This window comes from Coregonus lavaretus, assembly GCF_964263955.1.
Source record: "Coregonus lavaretus genome assembly, chromosome: 15".
Taxonomy (NCBI): domain Eukaryota; kingdom Metazoa; phylum Chordata; class Actinopteri; order Salmoniformes; family Salmonidae; genus Coregonus; species Coregonus lavaretus.
In genome coordinates, this window is record NC_140002.1 from 39,723,996 (window position 1) to 39,750,742 (window position 26,747).

Consider the following 26,747-nt stretch of genomic DNA (forward strand, 5'->3'; position numbering starts at 1 on the left):
GCCCTGACCTCAACCCCATCAAACACCTTTGGGATGAATTGGAACATCGACTGCGAGCCAGGCCTAATCGCCCAACATCAGTGCCCGACCTCACTAATGCTCGTGGCTGAATGGAAGCAACTACCCGCAGCAATGTTCCAATATCATTTGGAAAGCCTTCCCAGAAGAGTGGAGGCTGTTATAGCAGCAAAGGTCGCTACTTGGTGGGGAATAGAGTTCCATGTCGCCATGGCTCTACATAGTACTGTGTGCCTCCCATAGTCTGTTCTGGACTTGGGGACTGTGAAGAGACCTCTGGTGGCATGTCTTGTGGTGTATGCATGGGTGTCCGAGCTGTGTGCTAGTAGTTTAAACAGACAGCTCGGGCATTCAACATGTCAATACTTCTTACAAAAACAAATAGTGCTGAAGTCAATCTCTCCTCTACTTTGATCCATGAGAGATTGGCATGCATATTATTAATGTTAGGTATACATATACATATACATTTAAGGGCGTTCTGGGCCAATTATAATTTTCCCAAGTCCATCTATGTGGCACTTGACCACACGACTGGGCAGTAGTCCAGGTGCGACAAAACTAGGGCCTGTAGGACCTGCCTTGTTGATATTGTTGTTAAGGCAGAGTGGCGCTTTATTATGGACAGACCTCGCCCCATCTTAGCAACTGTTGCATCAATATGTTTTACCATAACGGTTTACAATCCAGGGTTACTCCAAGCAGTTTAGTCTCCTCAACTTAATCATTTTCCACATTATTCATTACAAGATGAAGTTGAGGTTTAGGGTTTTGTGAATGATTTGTCCCAAATACAATGATTTTAGTTTGAGATATTTAGGACAAACATTTCTTGCCACCCATTCTGAAACTGACTGCAGCTCTTTGTTAAGTGTTACAGTGATTTCACTCACTGTAGTAGCTGACGTGTATAGGGTTGCGTCATCTGCATACATAGACACAGGCTTTACTCAGAGCAAGGTCATTAGTAAAGATAGAAAAAAGTAAATGAGCCTAGACAGCTTCCCTGGGGAATGCCTGATTCTACCTGGATTATATTGGAGAGGCTACCATTAAAGAACATCCTCTGAGTTCTGGTAACTCTCAATCCACAATATAGCAGGGGGTGTAAAGCCCTAACATATACGTTTTTCCAGCAGCATACTATAATCGATAATGTCAAACGCAGCACTGAAGTCTAACAAAACAGCTCCCACAATCTTTTTATTATCAATTTCTCTCAGCCAATCATCAGTCATTTGTGTAAGTGTCGTGCATGTTGAATGCCCTTCCCTATAAGTGTGCTGAAAGTTGGTTAATTTATTTACTGTAAAATAGCATTTTATCTGGTCAAACATAATTTTTTTGTGGGTTGGTAACAGGCTGATTGGTCGGCTCATTGAGCCAGTAAAGGGTGCTTTACTATTCTACTATGACTTTTGCTTCCCTCCAGGCTTAAGGGCACACTTTTTTGTAAGCTTCGATTGAGGAGATGGCAAATAGGAGTGGCAATATCATCCGCTATCATCCTCAGTCATTTCCCATCCAAGTTGTCAGACCTAGGTAGCTTGTCATTTTTGATAGACAACAATTTTTTCAGCTCTTCCACACTCACTTTACGGAATTCAAAATTACAATGCATCTTTCATAATTTGGTCAGTTATACTTGGATGTGTAGGTTCGGCGTTTCTTGCTGGCATGTCATGACTAAGTTTGCTAATCTTGCCAATTTACAAAATCATTAGTTGGCAATATCAGTGGGTTTTGTGATGAATGAGCCATCTGATTCAATGAATGATGGAGCTGAGTTTGTTGTAATTTAAGGTGCAACAAACCTTTTACTATCATTCATCTTTGTTTCATAGTATAGTTTCTTCTTCTTTTTGGTCACATGATTTCTCAAATTTCAGTAGGTTTGCCAATAGGTTATTCAGCCAGACTTATTTGTCATACCTTTTGCCTCATCCCTCTCAACCATAACATTTTTCAATTCCTCATCAATCTATGGGGATTTAACAGTTTTTACAGTCATTTTCTTAATGGTTGCATGCTTATTAGTAACTGGAGTAAGCAATTTCATAAATGTGTCAAGTGCAGTGTCTGGTTGATCCTCATTACACACCACAGACCAGCAAATATTCTTTACAACACCAATATAGGATTAACTACAAAACCTCTTGTAGAACCTCATACACAATATTAGGTCCAGCCTTTGGAACTTTGGTTTTCCTAGATATGGCTACCATATTGTGATCACTACATCCGATAGATTTGGATACGGCTTTACAACAGATTTCTGCAGCATTAGTAATGATGTGCTCAGTACACGTGGATTATTTAATTCCTGTGCTGTTTGTAAATACCCTGGTAGGTTGACTGATAACCTGAACCTGGTTGCAGGAACTGGTTACAGTTTGAAGCTTTTTCTTGAGTGTGCAGCTTGATGAAAGCCAGTCAATATTTAGGTCACCCAGAAAATATACCTCTCTGTTGATTTCACATACATTATCAAGCATTTCACACATATTATCCAGATACTGACTGCTAGCACTCAGTGGTCTATAGCAGCTTCCTAACAAGAATGGGCTTTAGGTGTGGCAGATGAACCTGTAGCCATATTACTTGAACAGTATTTGAAGTACATGAGATCCTCTCTAAGCTTTACTGGAATGTGGCTCTGAATATAGAGCGCAACACTACCCCCATTGGCATTTCTGTCTTTTCTGTAGATGTTATAACCATGTATTGCTACCACTATATCATCAAAGGTAGTATCTAAATGAGTTTCAGAAATCAGTCAGTATATGAATCTCATCTGTTACTAGCAAGTTATTTAGCACTTTACTGAGCGGCTTATCAGAAGTAGACATGACAGTGATATTTATGTTTGCGCTGATAGTGCAGGGTGAGCTGCACACAGCAAACTTCCTACTAGGGAACACCGCCTCAGCACTTGAAGCTGGGGGCAAAAGGCACTTATAATTATTCAGTGGTGTAGGCTAGCCTGGGGGCCAGACTGGGATGTTCTCTTTACACCACACGGTGTGGGCCCTCTCAATTCTGCAGTGATTTGTTAGGTCAGAAAAAGATTTGTCCAATCAAGTTTCCAGACAGAGTGCAAAGCTGATTTCTCAAGCTTGCAGGCACACAGAGGAGTCTCCATATGTCAGTTAGAAGTAGAATATCATCATGTAGCCTAAAAGAGAAACTGGGTTGTAGGGTGATGAGGTCTTAGACACCACCTGGCTGTCCAGGTGAGGATGTCAAACACTCAAGCCTCCTATTTCTTGGTTACATGATGCAATAACCCTGACCTCGCAGTATTGATCAGTTGACCCAGTTAGTGAGTGTGTGTGTCCCTGCCTGTGGAATACGCCCCATTGTCCATGAGGGCCCCAGCTCTAAGACAAACACAAGTCTCCATAGATGATCTCCTAAAGCTCGGATTATATCATAGTCAAAAGGGTCTTCCTGGACCCTCCACTCTCTTTACTGACCTGTGCTTTGTGTGTTGAATGTGAGCGTAAACAGATCCCAAGAGTCAAATCAGCACCATTTTTGGCACAAATAGGCTTGTCCCTGGCTGAGACTCAATATGGGCTTACTTTGGGTCTAATCCAGGCCCAAATAGAAAGAGCTCTGGCTACAGCTCTGACACAGAAGTCCCAGTGGACCAAATGGATGGTCTCCAATTCAAAGCATCAACAACGTATGGCCATAGCGTTCACACTCACATTAGACCTACATCACGTTTTCATCGTTCTCGCGCCACAGATATTTGCTGTGAGAACTTGTCAAAGGGGAGGCAAACTAGGCCTTAAGTCCAAATCATTCTAAGAATAAATACATTTTTAAGGAATTTTACTGGGAGACTAAAACGGCAGCAGCAGGCATTAGTGATTCATTAGAACAATAGTCATTAGTCTTCTGTTCTATTTCTGTTCTTTCTCTATCCCCACTAAACAATAACTGACGATTTGCTAGAATGCATTCTGAAAAATATCCAAACCTAATAAATTAAGTAATAGCTCTATCTCGCTACCAAGTACATTTGCACTCGTCTCCAGAGTGCTTGGTGCTTTAAGATATAAATGCAAATGAGTGCTCAAGAGCTTTAGTTACATGCTGCTATATTTACAAGAGCTTCCTACATTATTTAAACATCAGAGATAGCAGTGCTGTCATTGTTCCTCCCATGTTTGTACTCTGGCTGTCCTAGTAGATTGGATTAATATGACAGGCTTTCACATGGACAGTTATGGAGAGTGGCCATAGAGGTATAAACAGGATGGATGGCCTTTAAACCTGTAAATATAACCACGTCCTCCATCATAACTAAGGTTAACAAATCTGTTTGTGTTTGTGTGTGTCACTGCCCTGACCGAGGGCAGCCTTTCATGTTCTTTAAATCTTTTAAAATAAGCTGACAAAACCTCAGTCGCAAATCAAGGTTTCAAAACCCTCCCTCCTCCGCATGGTTACATCAAAAGGATTTATGTACAAAAGGCTGAACTCTGTGCTGCGTCTGAAACAAGTGATAGAATGTCTGAGTGCCAGACTGGCTTCCCAAGGATAACAGGTAGTGACAAGCACAGGAAACTGGTGCTGCTTTTCAACTGCAACACCAGTGTTACACTAGTACACACCCCTGATGTTATACTAGGGAAATTGTGTTTTCATAACTAGACATTGAGGACTTGTGAAGAGCAGAATCAACAACCTCTGCATAATCAAAACAGTGGATTTGTGAGGTGTTAACCATCGCAGACGTAAACCCATGTTCACAGTTAGCCATTGTTATGTAAATGCCATCCAAAAAGTAGAGCCTGACCGATATGAGATTTTCGGATCCGATACAGATTCCGATTTTAGAGTGGAAATATTCACCGATAACCGATAAAGTGCATTCGGAAGGTATTCAGACCCCTTCACTTTTGCCACATTTTGTTACGTTACAGCCTTATTCTAAAATGAATTAAATTACTTTTTTTCCTGATCAATCTACACACAATACCTCATAATGACAAAGCGAAAAACTGGTTTTTATAAATTGTTGTAAATGTATAAACAATTTAAAACAGAAATACCTTATTTAGTCTTCAGACTCTTTGCTATGAGACTCGAAATTGAGCTCAGGTGCATCCTGTTTCCATTGATCATCCTTGAGATGTTTCTACAACTTGATTGGAGTCTACCTGTGGTAAATTCATTTGGAAAGGCACACACCTGTCTATTCAAGGTTCCATAGTTGACACTGCATTTCAGAGAAAAAAACAAGCCATAGGGTCGAAGGAAATATCCGTAAGAACACACTGGCCTCCATCATTCTTAAATGGAAGAAGTTTGGAACCGCCCGGCCAAACTGAGCAATCGGGGGAGAAGGGCCTCGGTCAGGGAGGTGACCAAGAACCCAATGGTCACTCTGACAGAGCTCTAGAGTTCCTCTGTGAAGATGGGAGAACCTTCCAGAAGGACAACCATCTCTGCAGCACTCCACCAATCAGGCCTTTATGGTAGAGTGGCCAGACGGAAGCCACTCCTCAGTAAAAGGCACATTTGCCAAAAGGCACCTAAAGACTCTCAGACCATGAGAAACAATACTCTCTGGTCTGATGAAACTAAGATTGAACTCTTTGGCCTGAATGCCAAGCATCACGTCTGGAGGAGACCTGCCACCATCCCTACAGTGAAGCATGGTGGTGGCAGCATCATGCTGTGGGGATGTTAACCAGTGGCAGGGACTGGGGAGACTAGTCAGGATCAAGGGAAAGATGAACGGAGCAAAGTACAGAGAGATCCTTGATGAAAACCTGCTCCAGAGTGCTCAAGACCTCAGACCGGGGCAAAGGTTCACCTTCCAACAGGACAACGACCCTAAACACACAGCCAAGACAACGCAGGAGTGGCTTCGGGACAAGTCCTTGAGTGGCCCAGCCAGAGGTGCTTCAACAAAGTACTGAGTAAAGGGTCTGAATACTTACGCAAATGTGATATTTCATTTTTTAAATCTTTTTTTATACATTTGCTAAAATTTCTACAAACCTGTTTTTGCTTTGTCATTATGGGGTATTGTGTGTAGATTGATGAGGGGGAAAAAACTATTTAATCAATTTTAGAATAAGGCTGTAACGTAACAAAATGTGGAAAAAGTCAGGGGGTCTGAATACTTTCCGAATGCACTGTATCTGCCAATATTTTTATTATTATAGCTGGAATGGAAAAAACAAAAAAATCTGTATGGATTGTGCTTAAAACAGCCCTAGAAAGATACTCAGAGAGCTGATTTCTTAAATTTGAGGAAAGAACCTTCATGTAAGCACCACATCACATTTAGATTTTTTAATGGAAAAACTGTGTGTTACTCTAGTGAAAGGAGGATAAACTGATTCCAGCAAAAATGTGCCTAGGCTCTGAAGACTGAGCTGCCTCATTCTAGCCAGTTGGACACATATTCAATGTATTAGTATTTAGCTATGTTTTCATCGATTGTTGGGCTGTAGCCACTCAATTCTGGTAGTTGTCACTTGAAAGGAAAAACATCAAGCACAAAATTAGCCACTGGCACAACGCTGCCTCTCGCTCAAAGCGATGCCGCAGTGAACGGTCCTTGCAATCCGGGATTCCTTGGGACGTCTCTACCCCATTGAAGTTTATATTTAAAATGGTTACTGTAAGGGTTAAGGTTTGGGTTTAGCGTAGGGACGTCCCAAGGATTCCGGATAGCACTAACCCTCAGTGAACAGCATCAAGTACTCTCTCACAGCTAGTTAAGGTGTCAGCTAGTTACGGTTTGTCCATTTTGAGACGCTGTAGCCAATATACACTTCCTCAAAATAGTCAGAAATGATCTATGATAACTCAAGAAATCTGTCATTAATTTCGACGTTTTTGCAGAGGAGATCTTAGTCCGCAATTTTACATTAACTAAGATGTTCGATGCAGTATTTCTCAATAAAAAAATGTGCATGAAAACGAGTCGTCTCTTGTTGAATGACAACAAAGACTTTATTGAAGAATCCCTACAGTTGACCAATCACAGACCCAGGGGCGTAGACTTCGGCTCCCGAACTTCGGCTGGCCTCGTTAAAAAAATGTGTATGCCCGAACAGCTGAAAAAACTCGTACCAAAATCCAAAACGAACAAAAATTTCGTCATAATATATGCACAAACACTTCTGAACTGTTTGGGCTGGGAAGCATGTGGACAACTTTAGCTGGTTAGATGGGGGTGGCGGAACGTGAATTTGGACCAGTTCCTGACAAGTGACAACCCATACATCAAAACGTAGCTACGATGAGCTACTTTGTAACCTGCTATGTTTTTTTGTGTCTCTGAAAACATTTGAATGACAGAGCTTGAGGAATACCCTTTGAAAAAGCAAATAACACACACAAGATTTTGTAGGCTTAACTAAAGTCAAAGGGCTGTAACATTGTTACCACAGAGTTGAACATTCTTAGCACGGCACTTGCTTTACATTTGGGCATAGTATCCATTGTTTGTCATGACACCACACACCCTACCATGACACTTCACATAACAGTATATGGCCAGTGCAATTTCTTTGTACTTTATTGAGCTGGCAAGCTCAGGACAAATATACTGAAATGCATAAATAAAGTCAAATTCTATGAAGAACAGCTTTTTTCCCAAGCATTTTTCCCGCATTTTATATCGGTCCTTTTCGGTGGATTAAATGCAGATACAAATACATCCGTTAAAGGATAATATCGGTTAACCGATAAATCGGTCAGGCTCTACCAAAAAGCCCCTGCGGTCTTACCTTGGCCCCAAGTAAGAGCAGGTCAACTGAGGCTATGGCCCAGTGAGTCCCAGGAGCCAGGCTGTCAGGGTCGGCCCTCCCATTAGGCAAGATTAGACAGCCGCCTATGTCGGCACTTGAATTTGGGGCGGCATTTTGACAATTGGCTGCCGCCCTCCGGCGCCCCTGATCGGCTGCTACACCGCCAACGGCACCCCAGCCACCAGCTCATAGTGTTGCTGCAGTTCCCGCCCTCACCCCATTCCCTCTTCTCCCGAAGTTCACTCCCACTATCCTTGGTAGTTATGGTGATGTGTGTGTTTATATGGGATTATCCAATTGTGAATTAATAAAAATGAATCTGCCAATTAAATGATTGTTGTTTTTTTATGTTTGTGTATGATGAAGACGATTAAGGCAGTAGCCTAACCTAGCCTGTTAATGTTAGCTAGCTACTACTAGTGGATATAATTTGAGCTAAAAGTAAGCTATAGAGATTTGAAACAATTTGCTACCATGTCTAAGAGACAAAAACAACCAGGAAGCGAATATTTTAAAAAACGAATGAGAAGAGGCACAATCTCTAAACCAAAGAAATTTGCTGCTGAAATTGATCAGCGTGCAGCAATGTCCATCAGCCGGTGTGGAGAGTGACAAACCTCAGAGGACAGGCCATTCATTCGCCGAGAACAACGAGCCCCCGTTCGCTGATTCTAGCAGCGAAGAGGGCAAACCGGGAGTCCGAGCCATGCACTTCCACTGATGATGACAGCTCTCTGGCTGGACAAGAACAGGTGGTTGCACCAGGCCTAGCCACACCTCCAAACAACGCTGGCGAAGACCCTACTATCTTGGAACCAGACCCAGATTCGTAGCTCCCCGTCCCCGATGACAGTGGTGGTGGTGCTGCTAAATCCAACTCCCAGAGAAAAAATAACTAAAAGATCCCGGTGAGTGGCCAAAATATATGAATGGATCTTTACGGGATATGTTAGTACAGGCTGGGCCACATCAGGATAAAGAGGGGCATTTCCCAAGAGATGAGGGGCAAAGAAAGTTTTCGGTGGCCCACTACATTAGGAGGATGGCGAACGGGGAGAGAGTGGAGAGAACATGGCTTGTCTCTTCCAAGCAAAATGATGCAGCCTTCTGTTTTTGCTGCAAACTTTTTTCACACGAGTGCAAATCTGCGCTGGTCAGGGATGGAACCAGGGACTGGAAGAATCTGTGCCACCTCCTCAGCTCGCATGAGAAGTCGCATGACCACCTAGATAGTTTCCAAAGGTGGAAGGAGCTGGAGATCAGGCTGGTGTCCAAGCAAACTATCGATGCCCAAGCCCAACGGGCTATTGACGGAGAGACTCTCCACTGGCAGCAGGTGCTGCAGAGGCTCATAGCCCTGATACGCGTAATGGCCACCCAGAACATTGCGTTACGTGGGACCACCGATAGGCTGAACGAGCCAAATAATGGGAACTTTCTGAAGTTAGTGGAAATGCTGGGTATCTTTGATGGAATCATGAAGGAGCATGTAAGGAGAATACAGTCCAAAGAAACATGTGCACTACCTCGGTATAATAATCCAGAACGAAATCATTGACATGCTGGCACAAGAGATCCAGCAGACAGTGTGCAGTGATCTAAAAGCAGCCAAATATTTTTATATAATTTCGGACTGCACACCAGACAAGAGCAAAACAGAGCAGATGACCATGGTGGTGCATTTTGTTTCAACCGAGGATGATGGGTCAGTGTGTACGAAAGAGCACATCCTGGAGTTTAGTGAACTGCTTGACGCAACGGGGGCGGGCATGACCGAGTTGCTCATCTCAAAACTACAGAAACATGGCATCGCCATCATGGACATGAGAGGGCAGGGTTATGACAACAGGGCGAATATGCGGGGGAGGCACAGCGGAGTTCAAAAGAGAGTACAGGATATCAATCAGAGGGCCTTTTTTTGTGCATGCAGCACGCACTCGCTGAACCTGGTTCTCTCTGATGCAGAATCGTGTTGCTTGGAGGCGGCTGAGTTTTTTTAACACCATCCAAGAGATTTATACATTTCTATCCCGATCTACACACCTCTGGGACGTGTTGAAAGAGCAAGTAAAAGATGGACTCACAGTGAAACTCCTCAGCGCCACGAGATGGGAGAGCCGCGTGGAGACTGTGAAACCTGTGCGTTACCAACGCGGGGAGATTTATGATGCCCTGTTGTCGACCGCCACTGACACCAAGCTCATAGGCAGCTGTGGTGCTAAAACAAGGTTGGAGGCAAACAGCATCGCCACCAAGATGAACAACTTTGGCTTCATGTGCGCAGTGGTTGTTTGGTATGACATCTTGTTCGAAGTGAACATCACCAGTAAGAGTTTGCAGGTGGTGAGTTTTAAACTTTCACTAGCAGTGGCTCAACTGAACTCAAACAGGGTATTCCTCCAAGACTACCGATCCGATGCAGCTTTCGCTGGCGCTTAAGCAAGTGCAAAAGAGTTGGCAGAGGAGATGGGTATTGAGCCCTGTTTCCCAGTGCAGCCCACAGTCCATCCCAGGAAGAAGAGGAGTCTGTTTGGCTACAAGGGAGAGGACGAGCCTGTGACTGACCCTCAGCAGAAATTCAAAGTACATTTCTTTAATCAGATTCTTGATTCTGCTATTCAGTCCGTCAAACAAGCGGTTTACGCAGCTCGAAGAGCACAGCAGTATTTTCAGCATTCTTTAAAACATCCCCACCATCAAGGACATGCACACTACAGCACTTACCAGGGACTGCGCAACACTGGAGAGGGCCCTTACGTTAGGGGATTCCAGGGACATCGATGGTAAAGTTCTGTGTAAGGAGTCAAAGTCTTGAGCAGGAGACTGGACAGTGAGGCAAAACCACTCAACGCACTAGAGTACATATCCAGACACCAAATGGCCTCCTTGTATCCCAATGCCTTTGTTGCCCTGAGAGTTCTTCTCACACTCCTGGTGACATTCTCCAAGCTCAAACTCATCAAAAACTACCTGAGCTCTACTATGAGTCAAGAGAGACTCAATGGACTCGCCACCATATCAATTGAGCACGAGTTGTCTTACAAAATTAACCTCCAACAAGCAGTGCATGCTTTTGCTGCCAGGAAGGCCAAGCGAGTTAACTTGTCTTTGAATAAAAGGTAAGTGTTGATCATACACTCGCATTAATTTGTAAGATTACTAAATTATCTATCACCTGTTTACCTTGTATTTTTTAGATTTAAATAGACTACATCCTAATCTCGCTCGCTCTCGCTCTCTCCCCCCTCTCTCTCTCTATTGTTTGCTTTATATTTTGAAATAAATGCATAAAACGTATCCAAATTATATCAAGCGTTCTATAACGATGCTTAACTCGAAACAAGCTCTAAAATGCCCGCGAAAGACGTGACGCCGATGCATGTGGGGATATATTGATTCCTCTCTATGACATTCTGAAGCTGAGCTTCAGCCTATAATATTAGAGGAGATAAAAAATGGACATTGCTATTCTATCCCTATTAATTGAGCTTTTCTCTGTCTGAAAAGAGAAGATGTTTGTTTAAACCCAGGCAGCTTTTAGAGAAGCACTTCTGTCGTTGGGTTATACAACGGACGAGTAGCCAGCAGTTGAAGCTCACATTTTTCTGCGTCGGTAGAGCCTCTGTCTGGGTGGAAAGGTACGTTTTGAAAGTGCCATGCTTAGATTCATAAGGATGTCTATGATGTAATTATTTTCAAACAGCATTGCAAACAAGACACTCTGTGTGCCTTTCCAAATCAGGTCCAATCAATTGAATTTACCACAGGTGGACTCCAATCAAGTTGTAGAAACATCTCAAGGATGATCAACGGAAACAGGATGCACCTGAGCTCAATTTCGAGTCTCATAGCAAAGGGTCTGAATACTTATGCAAATAAGGTATTTCTGTTTTTGATTTTTAATACATTTGCAAAAATGTCTAAAAACCTGTTTTCTCTTTGCCACTATGGGCTATTGTGTGCAGATTGCTAATGGAAAAAAATCAATTTAATTCATTATAATAAGGCTGTAAAGTTACAAAATGTGGAAAAAGTCTGAATACTTTCTAAAGGCACTGTATGCTAATACAATGCTACATTGTTACAGTGTGTACCTTGTGCTTGCCTTTGACCATCTTCAAATTAGTTGATTTGGCTATTGCTGACAGGTGTATAAAATCGAGCACACAGCCATGCAATCTCCAAAGACAAACGTTGGCAGTAGAATGGCCTTACTGAAGAGCTCAGTGACATTCAATGTGGCACTGTCATAGGATGCCACCTTTCCAACAAGTCAGTTCATGAAATTTCTGGAAACATCTAGGAACAACAATGGCTCAGCCGCAAAGTGGTAGGCCACACAAGCACACAGAACGGGACTGCAGAGTGCTGAAGCGTGTAGCATGTAAAAATTGTCTGTCCTCGGTTGCAACACTCACTACAGAGTTCCAAACTGCCTTTGGAAGCAACGTCAGCACACAAACTGTTCGTCGGGAGCTTCATTAAATGGGTTTCCATGGCCGAGCAGCCGCACACAAGCCTAAGATCACCATGCGCAATGCCAAGCGTTGGCTGGAGTGGTGTAAAGCTTGCCACCATTGGACTCTAGAGCAGTGGAAACGCTTTCTCTGTAGTGATTAATCACGCTTCCCCATCTGGCAGTCCGACGGACCAATCTGGGTTTGGTGGATGCCAGGAGAACGCTACCTGCCCGAATGCATAGTGCCAACTGTAAAGTTTGGTGGAGGAGGAATAATTGTCTGGGGCTGGTTTTCATTGTTCGGGCTAGGCCCCTTAGTTCCAGTGAAGGGAAATCTTAACGCCACAGCATACAATTACATTCTAGACGTGTGCTTCCAACTTTGTGGCAACAGTTAGGGGAAGGCTCTTTCCTGTTTCAGCATGACAATGCCCCCGTGCACAAAGTGAGGTCCATACAGAAATGGTTTGTCGAGATCGGTGTGGAAGAACTTGACTGGCCTGCACAAAGCTCTGACCTCAACGCCATCAAACACTTCTGGGATGAATTGGAACGCCGACTGCGAGCCAGGCCTAATCGCCCAACATCAATGCCCGACCTCACTAATACTCTATTGTCTGAATGGAAGCAAGTCCCCGCAGCAACGTTCCTACATTTAGTGGAAAGCCTTCCCAGAAGAGTGGAGGCTGTTATAGCAGCGAAGGGGGGGCCTACTCCATATTAACGCCCATGATTTTGGAATGAGATGTTCGACAAGCAGGTGTCCACATACTATTGGTCATGTAGTGTATGTTGCAGCATTAGACTAAAGGACTAAAAGAAGAGTAATAAGCCGGGCGTAATGAATTAAACTCACCCAGCTCTCCCGCAGCGTTGCGGCCACCCACGGCGTAGAGGTGTCCTTTGAGAGCGCTGAGGTGGAAGAAAGTACGTTTTTCGTTAAGGCACGCCACCTGCATCCACTTGTTGTAGCGCGGGTCGTACCGGAACACCGTGTCCACCGCCGTCTTGCCTTTGGTGTCGTAGTTGCTCTGGCCTCCCACCACGTAGAGGAAGTTGCCGATGACGGCGATGCCGTGCTGGTAGCGGGGGGCGTCCATGGGCGCCAGCGCCTTCCACTCGTGGGCCTTCTCGTCAAACAGACGCAGCTCCTTACTGACCACCAGCTGTTGGCGCAGGACGCCACCCAGGGTGACCAGGTGGCCGCTGTCTGAGCGGATGGCCGTCCTCTCCGACTGCATGACCGGCTGCATGTAGGGCATCATCTGGTAGTTACTGGCCTCCAGGAGGAGGTTAACGCATGTGTTGTCTGTGCGCATAAAGTCTACAGTCTGCACGTAGTTGATGAGCTCCTGGGGGTTCATGAGGGGGAAGCGGATGTTCTTCATGAGCTTGGGGGCGTGGTCCATGCGTCCGTCCTCATAGCGGAGCCAGCGGCACGCGGCCTTGAACAGGTCCAGCTCGCTGCAGTGCTTCAGACTGTTACTGGACAGAACAAAGGCCAGCCGCTCAAAGGGCAGCTTGATAAACTCCCCCGTGCCCAGAAACGAGGGGAAGTTCTTGAGGATGAAGTTGTTGACGTATTTGTCTACCTCAGTGAGGTTGTATGCGTTAGCTATGCGCCCCACCTCCACACAGTTATCCAGGGACACCTGCAGCCAAGGAGAAAGGGGAAGCAGTGAGAAGCAATCACTCTTAATCACACACAAACTTTTGCTTAGACCCGTGGTTTATACCTGTGGTCTAAAATGGCTAGTAGCTAGCTTTTCTCAAAGGCAAACCTGGCACAATTAGCCTTGATGCTGAGGACGACGAGGTGAGCACATAATTATATCCAGGATCAGAATAACGAATCAACCTATCAGGTCAACTCGGCCACCAGAGGGAGATTCTAAAACCTCAAACTTTAAGGTTTATTTTGTAAAAGTATGAAAAATGTATGCACTCACTAACTAATCTGGATAAGAGCGTCTGCTAAATGACTAAAATGTAAATGTAACCCATGCCTCGGTCTAAAGTGCAGTGTGCCAATCAATATATATTGCATGATGCTTCCTTGACTAGGCTACTGAAGTTACACAAAATTAAAAAGGCACCTTTTGCATATTTGACCAAATTCCCAATTTTTGCTTATCTATTTCACACACATTCATGTACTTTTACAGAAGAAAGTAGGAGGATTATATAACATGTACATTTGTATTCATACTAGGGCTGGGAAATTGCCAGGGACCTCACGAATCCCATTCAGGGTACGTTTTTTTACAAAGGAGAAAACACTCCACTGCAGGTCCTCAAGTGAAATAGGGCACGTCCAACTACGTCAACGATTTTAATTTGTTGATATGGAATCAGTTCCCGGATATAATTATGTGCTCAGCTGGTCATCCATCCTCAGTGTCATGGATTGTGCCAGGTTGGCCTATGAGAAAAGCTAGCCACTAGCCATTTTATCCCAGGTATAATAAACCTCAGGTCTAAACAAAAGTTCACGAGTACGGCCCCAGTGCTTTTATCCCAGTGCAAGTCCAAATGTAGACATTAAAGTAAGCAGTAGAGTACAGTAGTCGGGGGCATCTTAAGCTGCTGCTGTGTATAACCCCCCTGGCTGATTCTGGGGGGCTGAGCAGGCTAGATGAGCAGGCTGTGTTAGGCTCCTTACCCCAGATATGAGAAAGACCTTGCAGAAGTCGAGCACGGGGAGGATCTGGAGGAAGCTGGCTGCCTCCAGTGTGTCCTGCAGGTTCTCCATGTTGAGAGACAGCTTGGCCGTGTAGATGAAGTCTATGATCTTCTTCAGGCCTATTCGGTTGACACCATGAAGCTTGATGCACATTAAATCCTGTTCCTTCATTCCACCTGCGTGATGAGGAGAGAGAGGAAAGAAAATACATATTATGTAAAGTAGGGATGTGCATCTTTCCCTTTCAAGACGATTTGATACGTATCTAGATACATAGGCTCCGATACGATACAGGAATGATACATTTTAGATTGAAATGATTAGGTGCGATTCGGTTGGATTAGAGAACGAATCGATGCGATATGATTCCCTAAGATTTGTTGCATAAACACATACATTTTCCATTCTAAATTTGAGCTCATGAGCTGGGCCTCTCTGAGCTGGATGTGTCTGAACTGACGTGTGTGTGTGTGTGTGTGTGTGTGTGTAAATGATGTATGTCTATGGTCTATACTATGTAGGCACCTGATCCGAGCCGTAAAGGAGACTAGACATCTACCATCTACCACTATTAGATTAAGGTGCCAACTATTCAGATGACTGTTGTGTCTCCGGTAGTTTACTTTTATTCCGGTAAAACACATTTTTCAACAGTGCCTTCAGAAGGTATTCACACCCCTTGACTTTTTCCAAATTGTGTTGTGTTACAACCTGAATTGTCACTGGCCTACACACTATACCCCATAATGTCAAAGTGGAATTACGTTTTTCGATTTTTTTAAACTAATGAATACTAAATGAAAGCTGAAATGTCTTGAGTCCGTAAGTATTCAAACCTGTTGTTATGGCATGCCTAAATAAGTTCAGGAGACAAAATGTGCTTAACAAGTCACATAAGTTGCATGGACTCACTCTGTACCCCACACATACAATTATCTCTGTAAGGTCCCTCAGTTGAGCAGTGAATTTCAAAAACAACCCTTGCAAAGAAGGGTACCTATTGGTAGATGGGTAAAAAAAAAAAAAAAAAAAAAAAACAGACATTGAATATCCCTTTGAGCATGGTGAAGTTATTAATTACACTTTGGATGGTGTATCAACACACCTAGTCACTACAAAGATAGAGGCATCCTTCCTAACTCAGTTGCCGGAGAGGAAGGAAACCGCTCAGGGATTTCACCATGAGGCCAATGGAGACTTTAAAACAGTTACAGAGTTTAATGGCTTTCATAGGCGAAAACTGAGGATGGATCAACAATACAACCCAATTAACGAAGGAAGCCTGTACAGAATAAAAATATTCCAAAACACGCATCCTGTTTGCAACAAGGCACTAAAGTAATACTGCATAAAATGTGGCAAAGCAATTCACTTTTTGTCCTGAATACAAAGTGTTATGTTTGGGGCAAATCCAATACAACACATGACTGAGTACCAGTCTCCATATTTTATTGCATAGTGGTGGCTGCATCATGTTATGTGTATGCTTGTAATTGTTAAGGACTGGGGGAGTTTTTCAGGATAAAAAAGAAACGTAAAGGACCTAAGCACAGGCAAAATCCTAGAGGAAAAAGTGGTTCAGCCTGCTTTCCACCAGACACTGGGAGATGAATTCACCTTTCAGCAGGATAATAACCTAAAACACAAGGCCAAATCTACACTGGAGTTGCTTACCAAGAAGACAGTGAATGTTCCTGAGTGGCCGAGTCACCGTTTTGATATAAATCTGCTTGAAAATCTATGGTAAGACCTGAAAATTGTTGTCTAGCAATGATCAACAACCAATTTGACAGAGGTTGAAGAATTCTGAAAATAATAAAAATGGGCAAATGTTGCACAATCCAGGTGTGCAAAGCTCTTAAGAGACTTACCCAAAAAGATTCACAGCTATAATCGCTGCCAAAGATGCTTCTAGCATGTATTGAACTCAAGGGTGTGAATACTTATGTAAATGAGATATGTCTGTATTTCATTTTCAATACATTTGCAGACATTTCTAAAAACATGTTTTCACTGTCATTATGGGGTATTGTGTCAATTTAATTCATTTTGAATTCAGGCTGTAAAACAACAAAATATGGAATAAGTCAAGGGGTATGAATACTTTTTGAAGGCACTGTAGATAACAATAACCTAACATATTACATCAACTTATAATACCTAATATCAGGCAAGCCATTTTTGCATGCTGAAGGTGCCGAGCAGATGTGCAAGATCAGGAACAACGCGCCAAGCTGGGCACAGTGCGCAGTTTGACCAGGCTACTGATATTCCCTAGGGTTATTCGGCATGCAAAATTACTTGTGGATCAGTGACTTTCAACACAGTTACATACTTAGTAACTTAAAGGCACTAGTCAGATAAAAAGGTAATAGCGTTACATATGAGCTCTGCCTTTGACAGTAAAGGCTAACAGAACGAACAGACGCCATTCCACTGAGCTTTCACACACCTACCATTATGGCTGCATGTAAAGGAAATGTAATAATAATAATAATAATAATATGCCATTTAGCAGACGCTTTTATCCAAAGCGACTTACAGTCATGCGTGCATACATTTTTTTTGTGTATGGGTGGTCCCGGGGATCGAACCCACTACCTTGGCGTTACAAGCGCCGTGCTCTACCAGCTGAGCTACAGAGGACCACGTAGAGCCTGGAGACTGTATAATTCACTCAGAGAGGGCTGTGGGTCGCAGTGAAAAGCCTTTGCTCAGCATCTGCAGCAGCATATTATTACCGGCTTAAACAGTGACTCACTTCCCTTTTAACACATCTGGGTCCACCAATTCGGTGCCTTTTGAGATGTGTAACTTGCTCAAAAAAACGTTTGATTTCACCTAATTGTAACAGTCTGTCATAAAGAGCACATTTGTGACTAAATACATTTTGGACATGTAGGACAATTCTAATAAGACCAACTACAATCGACACGCAACCAAGGCTCTCCAGCATATAATCTCTGATTACATCCACATTGATGCCTGGCGAGCACATAATCCTAAAGCTAAAGAGTACACTTTCTACTCAAACAGGCATATGTCATTCTCACAAATCGATTTCCTAATATTATCTACAACTATTTTCTTTAATCAAAATATAAATTTGACATGAGTTTGTCTGACCACCACGCTTACTACAAAATCCTACATTCTCTGATCAATTTGAAATGGAAATAAATGAATTCATAATGATCAATAAAAATATAAATCAAAAGTAACAGTCAGTATCTGGTGTGGCCACCAGCTGCATTAAGTACTGCAGTGCATCTCCTCCTCATGGACTCCACCAGATTTGCCAGTTCTTGCTGTGAGATGTTACCCCACTCTTCCACCAAGGCACCTGCAAGTTCCCGGACATTTCTGGCGGGAATGGCCCTAGCCCTCACCCTCCGATACAACACGTCCCAGACGAGCTCAATGGGATTGAGATGCGGGCTCTTCCCTGGCCATGGCAGAACACTGACATTCCTGTCTTGCAGAAAATCACGCACAGAACGAGCAGTATAGCTGGTGCCATTGTCATGCTGGAGGGTCATGTCAGGATGAGCCTGCAGGAATGGTACCACATGAGGGAGGATGATGTCTTCCCTGTAATGCACAGCGTTGAGATTGCTTGCAATGACAACAAGCTCAGTCTGATGATGCTGTGACACACCGCCCCAGACCATGACGGACCCTCCACCTCCAAATCGATCCCGCTCCAGAGTATAGGCCTTGGTGTAATGCTCATTCATTCGATGATAAACGCAAATCCGACCATCACCCCTGGTAAGACAAAACCGTGACTCGTCAGTGAAGAGCACTTTCCTGTCTGGTCCAGCGACGGTGGGTTTGTGCCCATAGGCGACGTTGTTGCCGGTGATGTCTGGTGAGGACCTGCCTTACAACAGGCCTAAAAGCCCTCAGTCCAGCCTCTCTCAGCTTATTGCGGACAGTCTGAGCACTTATGGAGGGATTGTGCGTTCCTGGTGTAACTCGGCAGTTGTTGTTGTCATCCTGTGCCTGTACCGCAGGTGTGATGTTCGGATGAACCGATCCTGTGTAGATGTTGTTACACGTGGTCTGCCACTGCGAGGACGATCAGCTGTACGTCCTGTCTCCCTGTAGCGCTGTCTTAGGCGTCTCACAGTACGGACATTGCAATTTATTGCCCTGGCCACATATGCAGTCCTCATGCCTCCTTGCAGCATGCCTAAGGCACGTTCACGCAGATGAGCAGGGATCCTGGGCATCTTTCTTTTGGTGTTTTTCAGAGTCAGTAGAAAGGCCTCTTTAGTGTCCTAAGTTTTCATAACTGTGACCGTAATAGCCTACCGTCTGTAAGCTGTTAGTGTCTTAACGACCATTCCACAGGTGCATGTTCATTAATTGTTTATGGTTCATTGAACAAGCATGGGAAACAGTGTTTAAACCCTTTACAATTAAGATCTGTGAAGTTATTTGGAATTTTACGAATTATCTTTGAAAGACAGGGTCCTGAAAAAGGGACATTTCTTTTTTTGCTGAGTTTATTACTCTTTCCAAAGTCAAGACAGAACTTAAGTTATTGATAAGACAGAGAGCAGAATTTGCCATCCATCAAGTTAGACTTAACCATTACTTCCATAGTAGTCGTCCCAGTTGTTTACTGGCCAACAAGATACGCAGTACTGATCAATTAGCTGACATAGCGACAATTGAATATGTAACAGGGGAATTACAATCAGAACCCAAATTAATCAAAGATTATCCTGCTTCTATGAAGAACTGTACACCTCTGATTGTACATCCACACCAAGCCAGACTAAGTCCTTTCCAAAATAAATAAGAAATCCTATTTTCTCAACAGAGGAAGCCACCTCGCTGGGAGCACAAATCTCTCTAAATGAACTCAAAAGGGCATTGGATAGCATGAATAAAGGCAAACCACCTGGTCTATTTAACATCTTGGAGTCAATTAGGTCCACTATTGCGCAAAAGAATTAACACAGCCATTCACAAAGGTTAATTTGGGAGAGATGTGAATACAGCACTAATTTCCCTTTTATAAAAAATAAGGTAAAGATGCCACACAGTGTTATCACTATCGCTCCCTATCTTGGATAAATACAGATATTAAACTGTTTTCAAAAATGTTGTCGTCCCGTCTCGAGACAGGTCCACACGGACCAAAGCGGGTTTGTTAAAAAACGTTTATTCTCTGATAACCTCCGTCCATTATTACATATCTTAAATATGGTGTCTCCTATTGCCCTGGAAAAGGGTGGTTTTTACTGATATATATCTTAAACAATGGAAAATACTCTTTGGTCCTATTATCGTTCACCCAATTCCTATTTGGCGCAAAATTGAAACACAATGTAACTAGGAATCAAAATGGCATGCCCAATATTTCACAATAATGCCTTGCGATCTGGAGGGCAGACTTTTGCATCGCCCCAAAGGTGGAATCTGTACCTTTGCCGATATCATGGACAGTAATGGTTTGAGAACATTCCAGGATTTGAAAGATACATAGGCATTACCAGGCAACTCTTTTTTTTCTATATTTACAACTTAGGTCAGCTATGGAGTCCATTGGGGAACCCAACTACAGAACCATCCAATGATGGAATTTATAAATCAATTATCTGGGCTCCCGAAAGGACTGATCTCTATAATATATAAACAACTTTCGGAAAGCTCATATTCTGTGCTAGCTATAAAAAAAGTATGATCCACAGACCTAATTGAATCTGAACAACCATTTAACTGGAACAGAACGAGGAATCCAAACCATCAACTTATACATTTTAAGTTTGTTCACAGACTGTATTTAACACCAAGGAAACACTTTACGATGAAATTTGCCCCAACTCCCAACTGTGTCCCCTAAATCAGGTAGGCACATTCCTTCACATGATGTGGGAGTGCCCTGCAGTTAAATGCTTCTGGGGCAAAGTTACAAATGCGTTGCATCTTATGTTACTTAACGATGATCACTCCTTGAACCTCTCAATCAATCAGAGATGACTACTGCTAGCAGGCAGCACTGCCGCAAAAAAGATGGCAATCACCTCACTCTCTCGCAATTTGCCAGTGGATACAGTTACTATTAGAAGTTCTAACATTAATATTATCGACAGCGGGAATGAATGGTGCTAGTCAAGGAACAATTGAGGCTTGGACAAATATACTTGACTCTGTAAAGAATAACCTCAGCTAAATCCCAACACATACTTACAAACGGGGGTGGGAAGGGGTGGAAAACATGGTTTCCAGGAGAGGGGGGTGGTTGGATGGAGACATGTTGGCTGGGTGGGGTTGGGGGAATGGGATGGGAGGTTGGGGGTGGAGGCCCACTTTTTCGTTTTCTTTTCCTGTTTATACAGAATTTTTTATTACTTAAACTCTATGTATCTCTTGCTTTAGTTTTTATTTTTGAGTGGCAGCCCATGGGTACATGTTATATATGGGGCGACAGGTAGCTTAGTGGTTAAGAGCGTTGTGCCAGTAACCGAAAGGTCGCTGGTTCTAATCCCCGAGCCGACTAGGTGAAAAACCTGTCGCTGTGCCCTTGAGCAAGGCACTTAACCCTAATTGCTCCTGTAAATCGCTCTGGATAAGAGCGTCTGCTAAATGACTAAAATGTAAAATGTACAGTGAAATAAGTATGCCCCCAATGCGTCTGCTAAATTGAATATATTAATTGAAATGGGTATTGTACCAAATATCTGTTTAATAACCACTTACAGGTATTGAGGCTGTACTATTTTGGATTGTTAAGAAGAGGACATATGAAACTGCCTAACTGTTGAAGGATAGTCTTCCTCTCACTGCATCTATCCAAGTAATGTATATTTGCGTCATCAGTGAGGCAGTTACTAAGCTACAACAAGATGAAATACAGAAAAACAGAAATACAGAAAATAAGAAACAAAAAGCGGAATATCGTTGCTTATCACTGAATTGATTTCCCAGGTATTGTAAAATAAAAGAAAGCACATTTCTAAACAACCTCAGGGCCACCTCAGTGATGAATGCAATAGTTGTGTTATCTTGTGAAAAGCAAACCTTATTATTTTTCAAAAAGCACAAGGCAAATCAAAACCTTAACCCCTGGGGAAAAGGACCATGTCTAATTCAAGGTAAGGTAGCTTGTCAGAATGTAAAGATGACAGGGAAAGTAAAAAGCAGCATCTCAAATCCTGGAGGATTCACGCTGTGCTTAAAGGAGCACTTTGGGTCTCTTTCATATCAGAGAGAGATTTTACGCAACAACCAGACAACACAATGCTATCAGCTGCAGAGCTGCAGAGCCCTAGAGTAGAGATTGATTGACGGACGCGTGACAAGCAGGCAAATCCTCTGATTACTCAGTCTGTTAATCAACATTAAACACAGTATGCGGACGTCCCATCCCGTGCTGCTGTGGGTCAGTGAGAGGCGGTGAGAGAGATGGAGGCATAATGGCTTACCTGTGAACATGGCTTTGAAGTAGTCGCTGGAGGAGGCCATCATGGCGCGATGCACTGGGAAGGCTTCGTCTCCGTCCCCCGCCACCAGCGTGACATCACACAGTAATCCCTCTATCCTCAGCTGGTCAAATCCCTGGGAGGGAGGGGGAGAGAGAGAAAGAGGAGAGACCAGCCTGTTAGAGAGCTGCTCTGTGTCCTGTGTGGAGAGACCATCTGTCCTGAACCAGACCATGGCCTCATTGGTATAAGGCCTGCCCAGACTGGTACACTGAGACTGGATTAGTCTAACTCAATCACTACATGAAAAGACAAACAGAAAAACACAGCCCCCCAAGTGTTCCCGTTTCTTGACAACCTGCCTGCAAATAATTTCAGCCAGTGCTGTGTCTTTTTTAAAATTAATTTTTAATTAATGTGTCCCTAAAACTTTTTCAACACACAATAATACACTTCAACAGCAGGTATAAAAACTATTCACCAGTTAAAAGGCTATTACACTGTTGAAGGGGGACCTTAGAAGCACTCTGCCTAACAACACAACACACCTCCATCATACTGACAGGTTGTGGAGTACACACAGTGTGGACAGGTCACACATTGATGAGTCCAGTAGCTTTCTGCCAGCTCCTGCCTGGCGGCCCCTCTCTCTGTGACGACCTTCACGTGTGGACTGAGACTGGCATGGGCCAAGCAGAAAAGGCAGGGCAAGGAGCCGGACTCACTGGCCCACTGGTACTGATGCGTCATCAAACAGCTGGAGCCCAACACGCTGAGCCACTGTCTGTCTGCACTGCAGGAGTCACTACCATCGCTCCTTCGTCCCCTTCAAATTACAGCTAGCTAGCCTATATAAATTATATAAAGGATTTAATCTCCATTTCAATTGTCATCACGTTTTCTTTTTATCTCCTCATATGCAGAAGACATCTCGTTCTATGAGTGCGATGAAAAAAGTAGGCCATTTCAACTAGAGGGAACAGTCATTTCCATTATTTTAATGCAACTTCATAAAAGATATCAGTTTGACAACTCTTTGTAGAGAACATAACAGTTTTCAATGATCTTAGAACATAATTCCCTTCCTCCGCAGTGAATCACTGATCATTCGCCTTATCAAATGCAGCGAATAGGTTTGAAAGACAAGTCTTATCTCTTAGACAGCTCGCACGCACGACCCTGATCTGATTTATTCCATTGTTTATGTGCTTTGCCCTCCACGCGCATTGCATCCTGACTTTAGATGTGCCAGTGATTAGTGGGAGACCACATTTTTATAACGTTGGTTGGTTTTTAAACGGGATAGTGAAGGCTAAACCCTGATGTGCTTATAAAAAGTTTGACATTAATTGTACGAATTCCATAATAGTTTATAGATCAAAGGAAGAAATGTGTGCAGTGTTTGAAGGTTACAAGCATGAAGGAGAAACAAAGTGTGATTAAGAGCTGCACAAAATAGCCTAGACGAGATTGTTTGAGATAGATGAGTATGATTGGTGCTGCACATCGTTGAAGATCTGCACAGGAACAACTTTTTGTTACCGGCAATGTGTTTTAGAATAGAATTTTGAACAGAAAACCTGATTGAAACAAACTAAGGGCCATTTGTGTGGTTTTTTGTTGTGTTCAGATATTTTTTGAGTTGGGTAAAGGCCCTTAGTCATTCCTTTGTCTGGCAAAGTTTCAGATGCCATACAGACATAGTCAGGTCCATAATTATTATCAGATGAGCAAAAAACGACTGCATAAAATAAATACAAATACTGAGCTATATTGTATGCAAAAGAAATTGGGAAATTATATTATTTTATATTAATACAATTGCTCAGGTAATGAGATTTTGTTTAACAAGTAATCTATTTTTTTTTTTTTTAAGATAAGGGTCAAAAGTATTGGCACCGCATATCTTCATTACTCTAGCACCCTCCCATTGCGAGGATAACGACACAGCCTTTTTATAAAATGTTTTATGAGATTGGAGAACATGTTGGGAGGGATCTTAGACCATTCCTCCATACAGAATCTTTCCAGATCCGTGATATCCTTTGTCTGCTCTTATGGACTGCCCTCTTCAATTCAAACCACAGGTTTTCAATGGGGTTCAAGTCCGGAGACTGAGATGGCCATTGCAATCGTTTTATTTTTGTCAATTAACCATTTCTTTGTGGATTTGTATGTGCACTGGAAGATCCACTTGCGGCCAAGTGTCAGCCTCCTGGTAAACTTTGCAGCTGCATTGTGATTTCATGTGGAATTGTATGTATTTGTCTTAGCATTTTAATGGAAAACAGATTTTTTTAAATGGCAGTGTAAACAATAAGACATTTTCCCATAAAATCTCATTTTAACCAAAAACCTGGTTGCCTCTGCCAGGAGGCCGCAAGTGGATCTTCCAGCAAGACAATAACCCCAAGCACACATCAAAAACCACAAAGAAAGGGTTAATTGATCCAGAAAAATTTACGTTTTGCAATGGCCATCTCAGTCTCCGGACTTGAACCCCATTGAAAACTTGTGGTTTGAATTGAAGAGGGCAGTCCATAAGAGCAGATTCATGATATCAAGGATCTAGAAAGATTCTGTATGGAGGAATGGTCTAAGATCCCTCCCAAAGTGTTCTCCAATCTCATAAAACATTTTAGAAAAGGTGCTAATAATTTTGACCCCTCTCTTTTTGAAATCTTGTTTAATTACTTGTTAAACAAAATCTCTTTCACTGAGCAATTGTAATAGTATAAAATAATAATATATATAATTTACAACAACAACATTAGCATTCAATATAGCTCAGTATTTTAATTACTTTATACAGTCTTTTTTGCTCATCCTTATTAAGGGTGCCAATATTTATGGACCTGCCTGTATATCTATCATTTCAATCAATCACAGGACTTCTGAAGGAACATGAAAATCATCCTGGCATATTTCATTATGGCTTTTATGAGGTTGATCAATCTGTACATCCTCCTCAGCAGCACCATCTCTCTGTCTCTCTCCTTTATCCCTCCACTACTACTCACCTGAAGGACTACTGAGCTGTGCGTGTTGCTCGTAAAGAAACGAGTGTTTCCGGTTTTTGAAGCCTGTAGGTGGGCAGAGATGCCCATGTCACCACACCCCAGCGACACTTTCATGTGAGGGTCGTCGTCCTCCACGAGGGATCTTTAGAGAAGGCAGAGGGAGGGAAAAAGAGAAAGAGAAGAGGGAGAGGGACGTTTAGCTCACAATCATGCAGTACAAGCACGGATTTACATTAAAATCAACTCATTGATTCACTAGCCTACATGATGAGAGAATCTTGAGAATTTCTGATGCTACATGCACAGCACAGAGGCTGAGGAAAGGGGTTTTAGGAAAATGTAAATAAATACAAAGCACAACAAGGGGAGAGTTTAGCTAAGACATTTGCACAGCACAACAAGGGGAGAGTTTAGCTAAGACATTTGCACAGCACAACAAGGGGAGAGCTTAGCTAAGATATTTGCACAGCACAACAAGGGGAGAGCTAAGACATTTGCACAGCACAACAAGGGGAGAGCTTAGCTAAGATATTTGCACAGCACAACAAGGGGAGAGCTAAGACATTTGCACAGCACAACAAGGGGAGAGCTTAGCTAAGATATTTGCACAGCACAACAAGGGGAGAGCTAAGATATTTGCACAGCACAACAAGGGGAGAGCTAAGACATTTGCACAGCACAACAATGGGAGAGCTTAGCTAAGACATTTGCGTTATCCTAATCAGGCACATAGAACATGATTTCCCAGCATCTTATAATGTCTACATGAACACCAAACAATACACAAGTACGCTCACACACACGTACACCTGAATTGTGCTTATATACAGGGAAGTAAGGACAGGCAGTCAAACTACAAGGCAAAGGTAGCTACTAGCTAAGAGTAAACATCCCCCGCCTCTCCCCTCCCTGCGTGTCACCTGCTACTTTTCCAAAATGTCACTCTGTGTCTCAAGACACTATTCCCATCACCTGACAATTACAATGCTCACACTTCAAATAACAGTAAATATGCAACCTCAACCTTCTGTGCCTCAGAAACTGCAATCACTGATTCTGATTGCAGATATGGAACGCCGTTTGAGTCTTTGCGTGTCAAAAAAGATACTATTTGACGAGTTAAATAAGCTTTTAATTTGACACGTCAAATAATACAATTCTATTATAGAATGTTGTGTGTGCTGAATTTCGACGTGCAAGCCAAGCGCCACCACTACAATCAGTAGCACTATCAAAGCTGTACAAACAAAAGTCTGCAAACAAAGCATATCGGCCACCAACGATGTGTTTACAATACCGCGTTGGTAATAAGGCAATATTTGTTTGACCGAATGGGAAAACGTCTGT

The 26,747-nt window shown here is 42.9% G+C and overlaps 1 protein-coding gene across 2 annotated transcripts in view; it reads right to left on the bottom strand.

Annotated features, from left to right (window-relative positions):
* LOC311142876 (kelch-like protein 13) overlaps nt 1-26,747 on the bottom strand; it is a 95,549-nt gene that overhangs the window by 12,784 nt on the left and 56,018 nt on the right. For both annotated transcript variants that reach the window (XM_084178580.1, XM_084178581.1), the window contains exons 3-6: nt 25,401-25,542; nt 22,384-22,516; nt 14,924-15,120; nt 13,118-13,913 (exon numbers count right to left, since the gene is read on the bottom strand). In XM_084178580.1, coding sequence (XP_084034706.1) covers nt 13,118-13,913; nt 14,924-15,120; nt 22,384-22,516; nt 25,401-25,542 — 1,268 coding nt within the window. The remainder of the gene's footprint in view (nt 1-13,117; nt 13,914-14,923; nt 15,121-22,383; nt 22,517-25,400; nt 25,543-26,747) is intronic.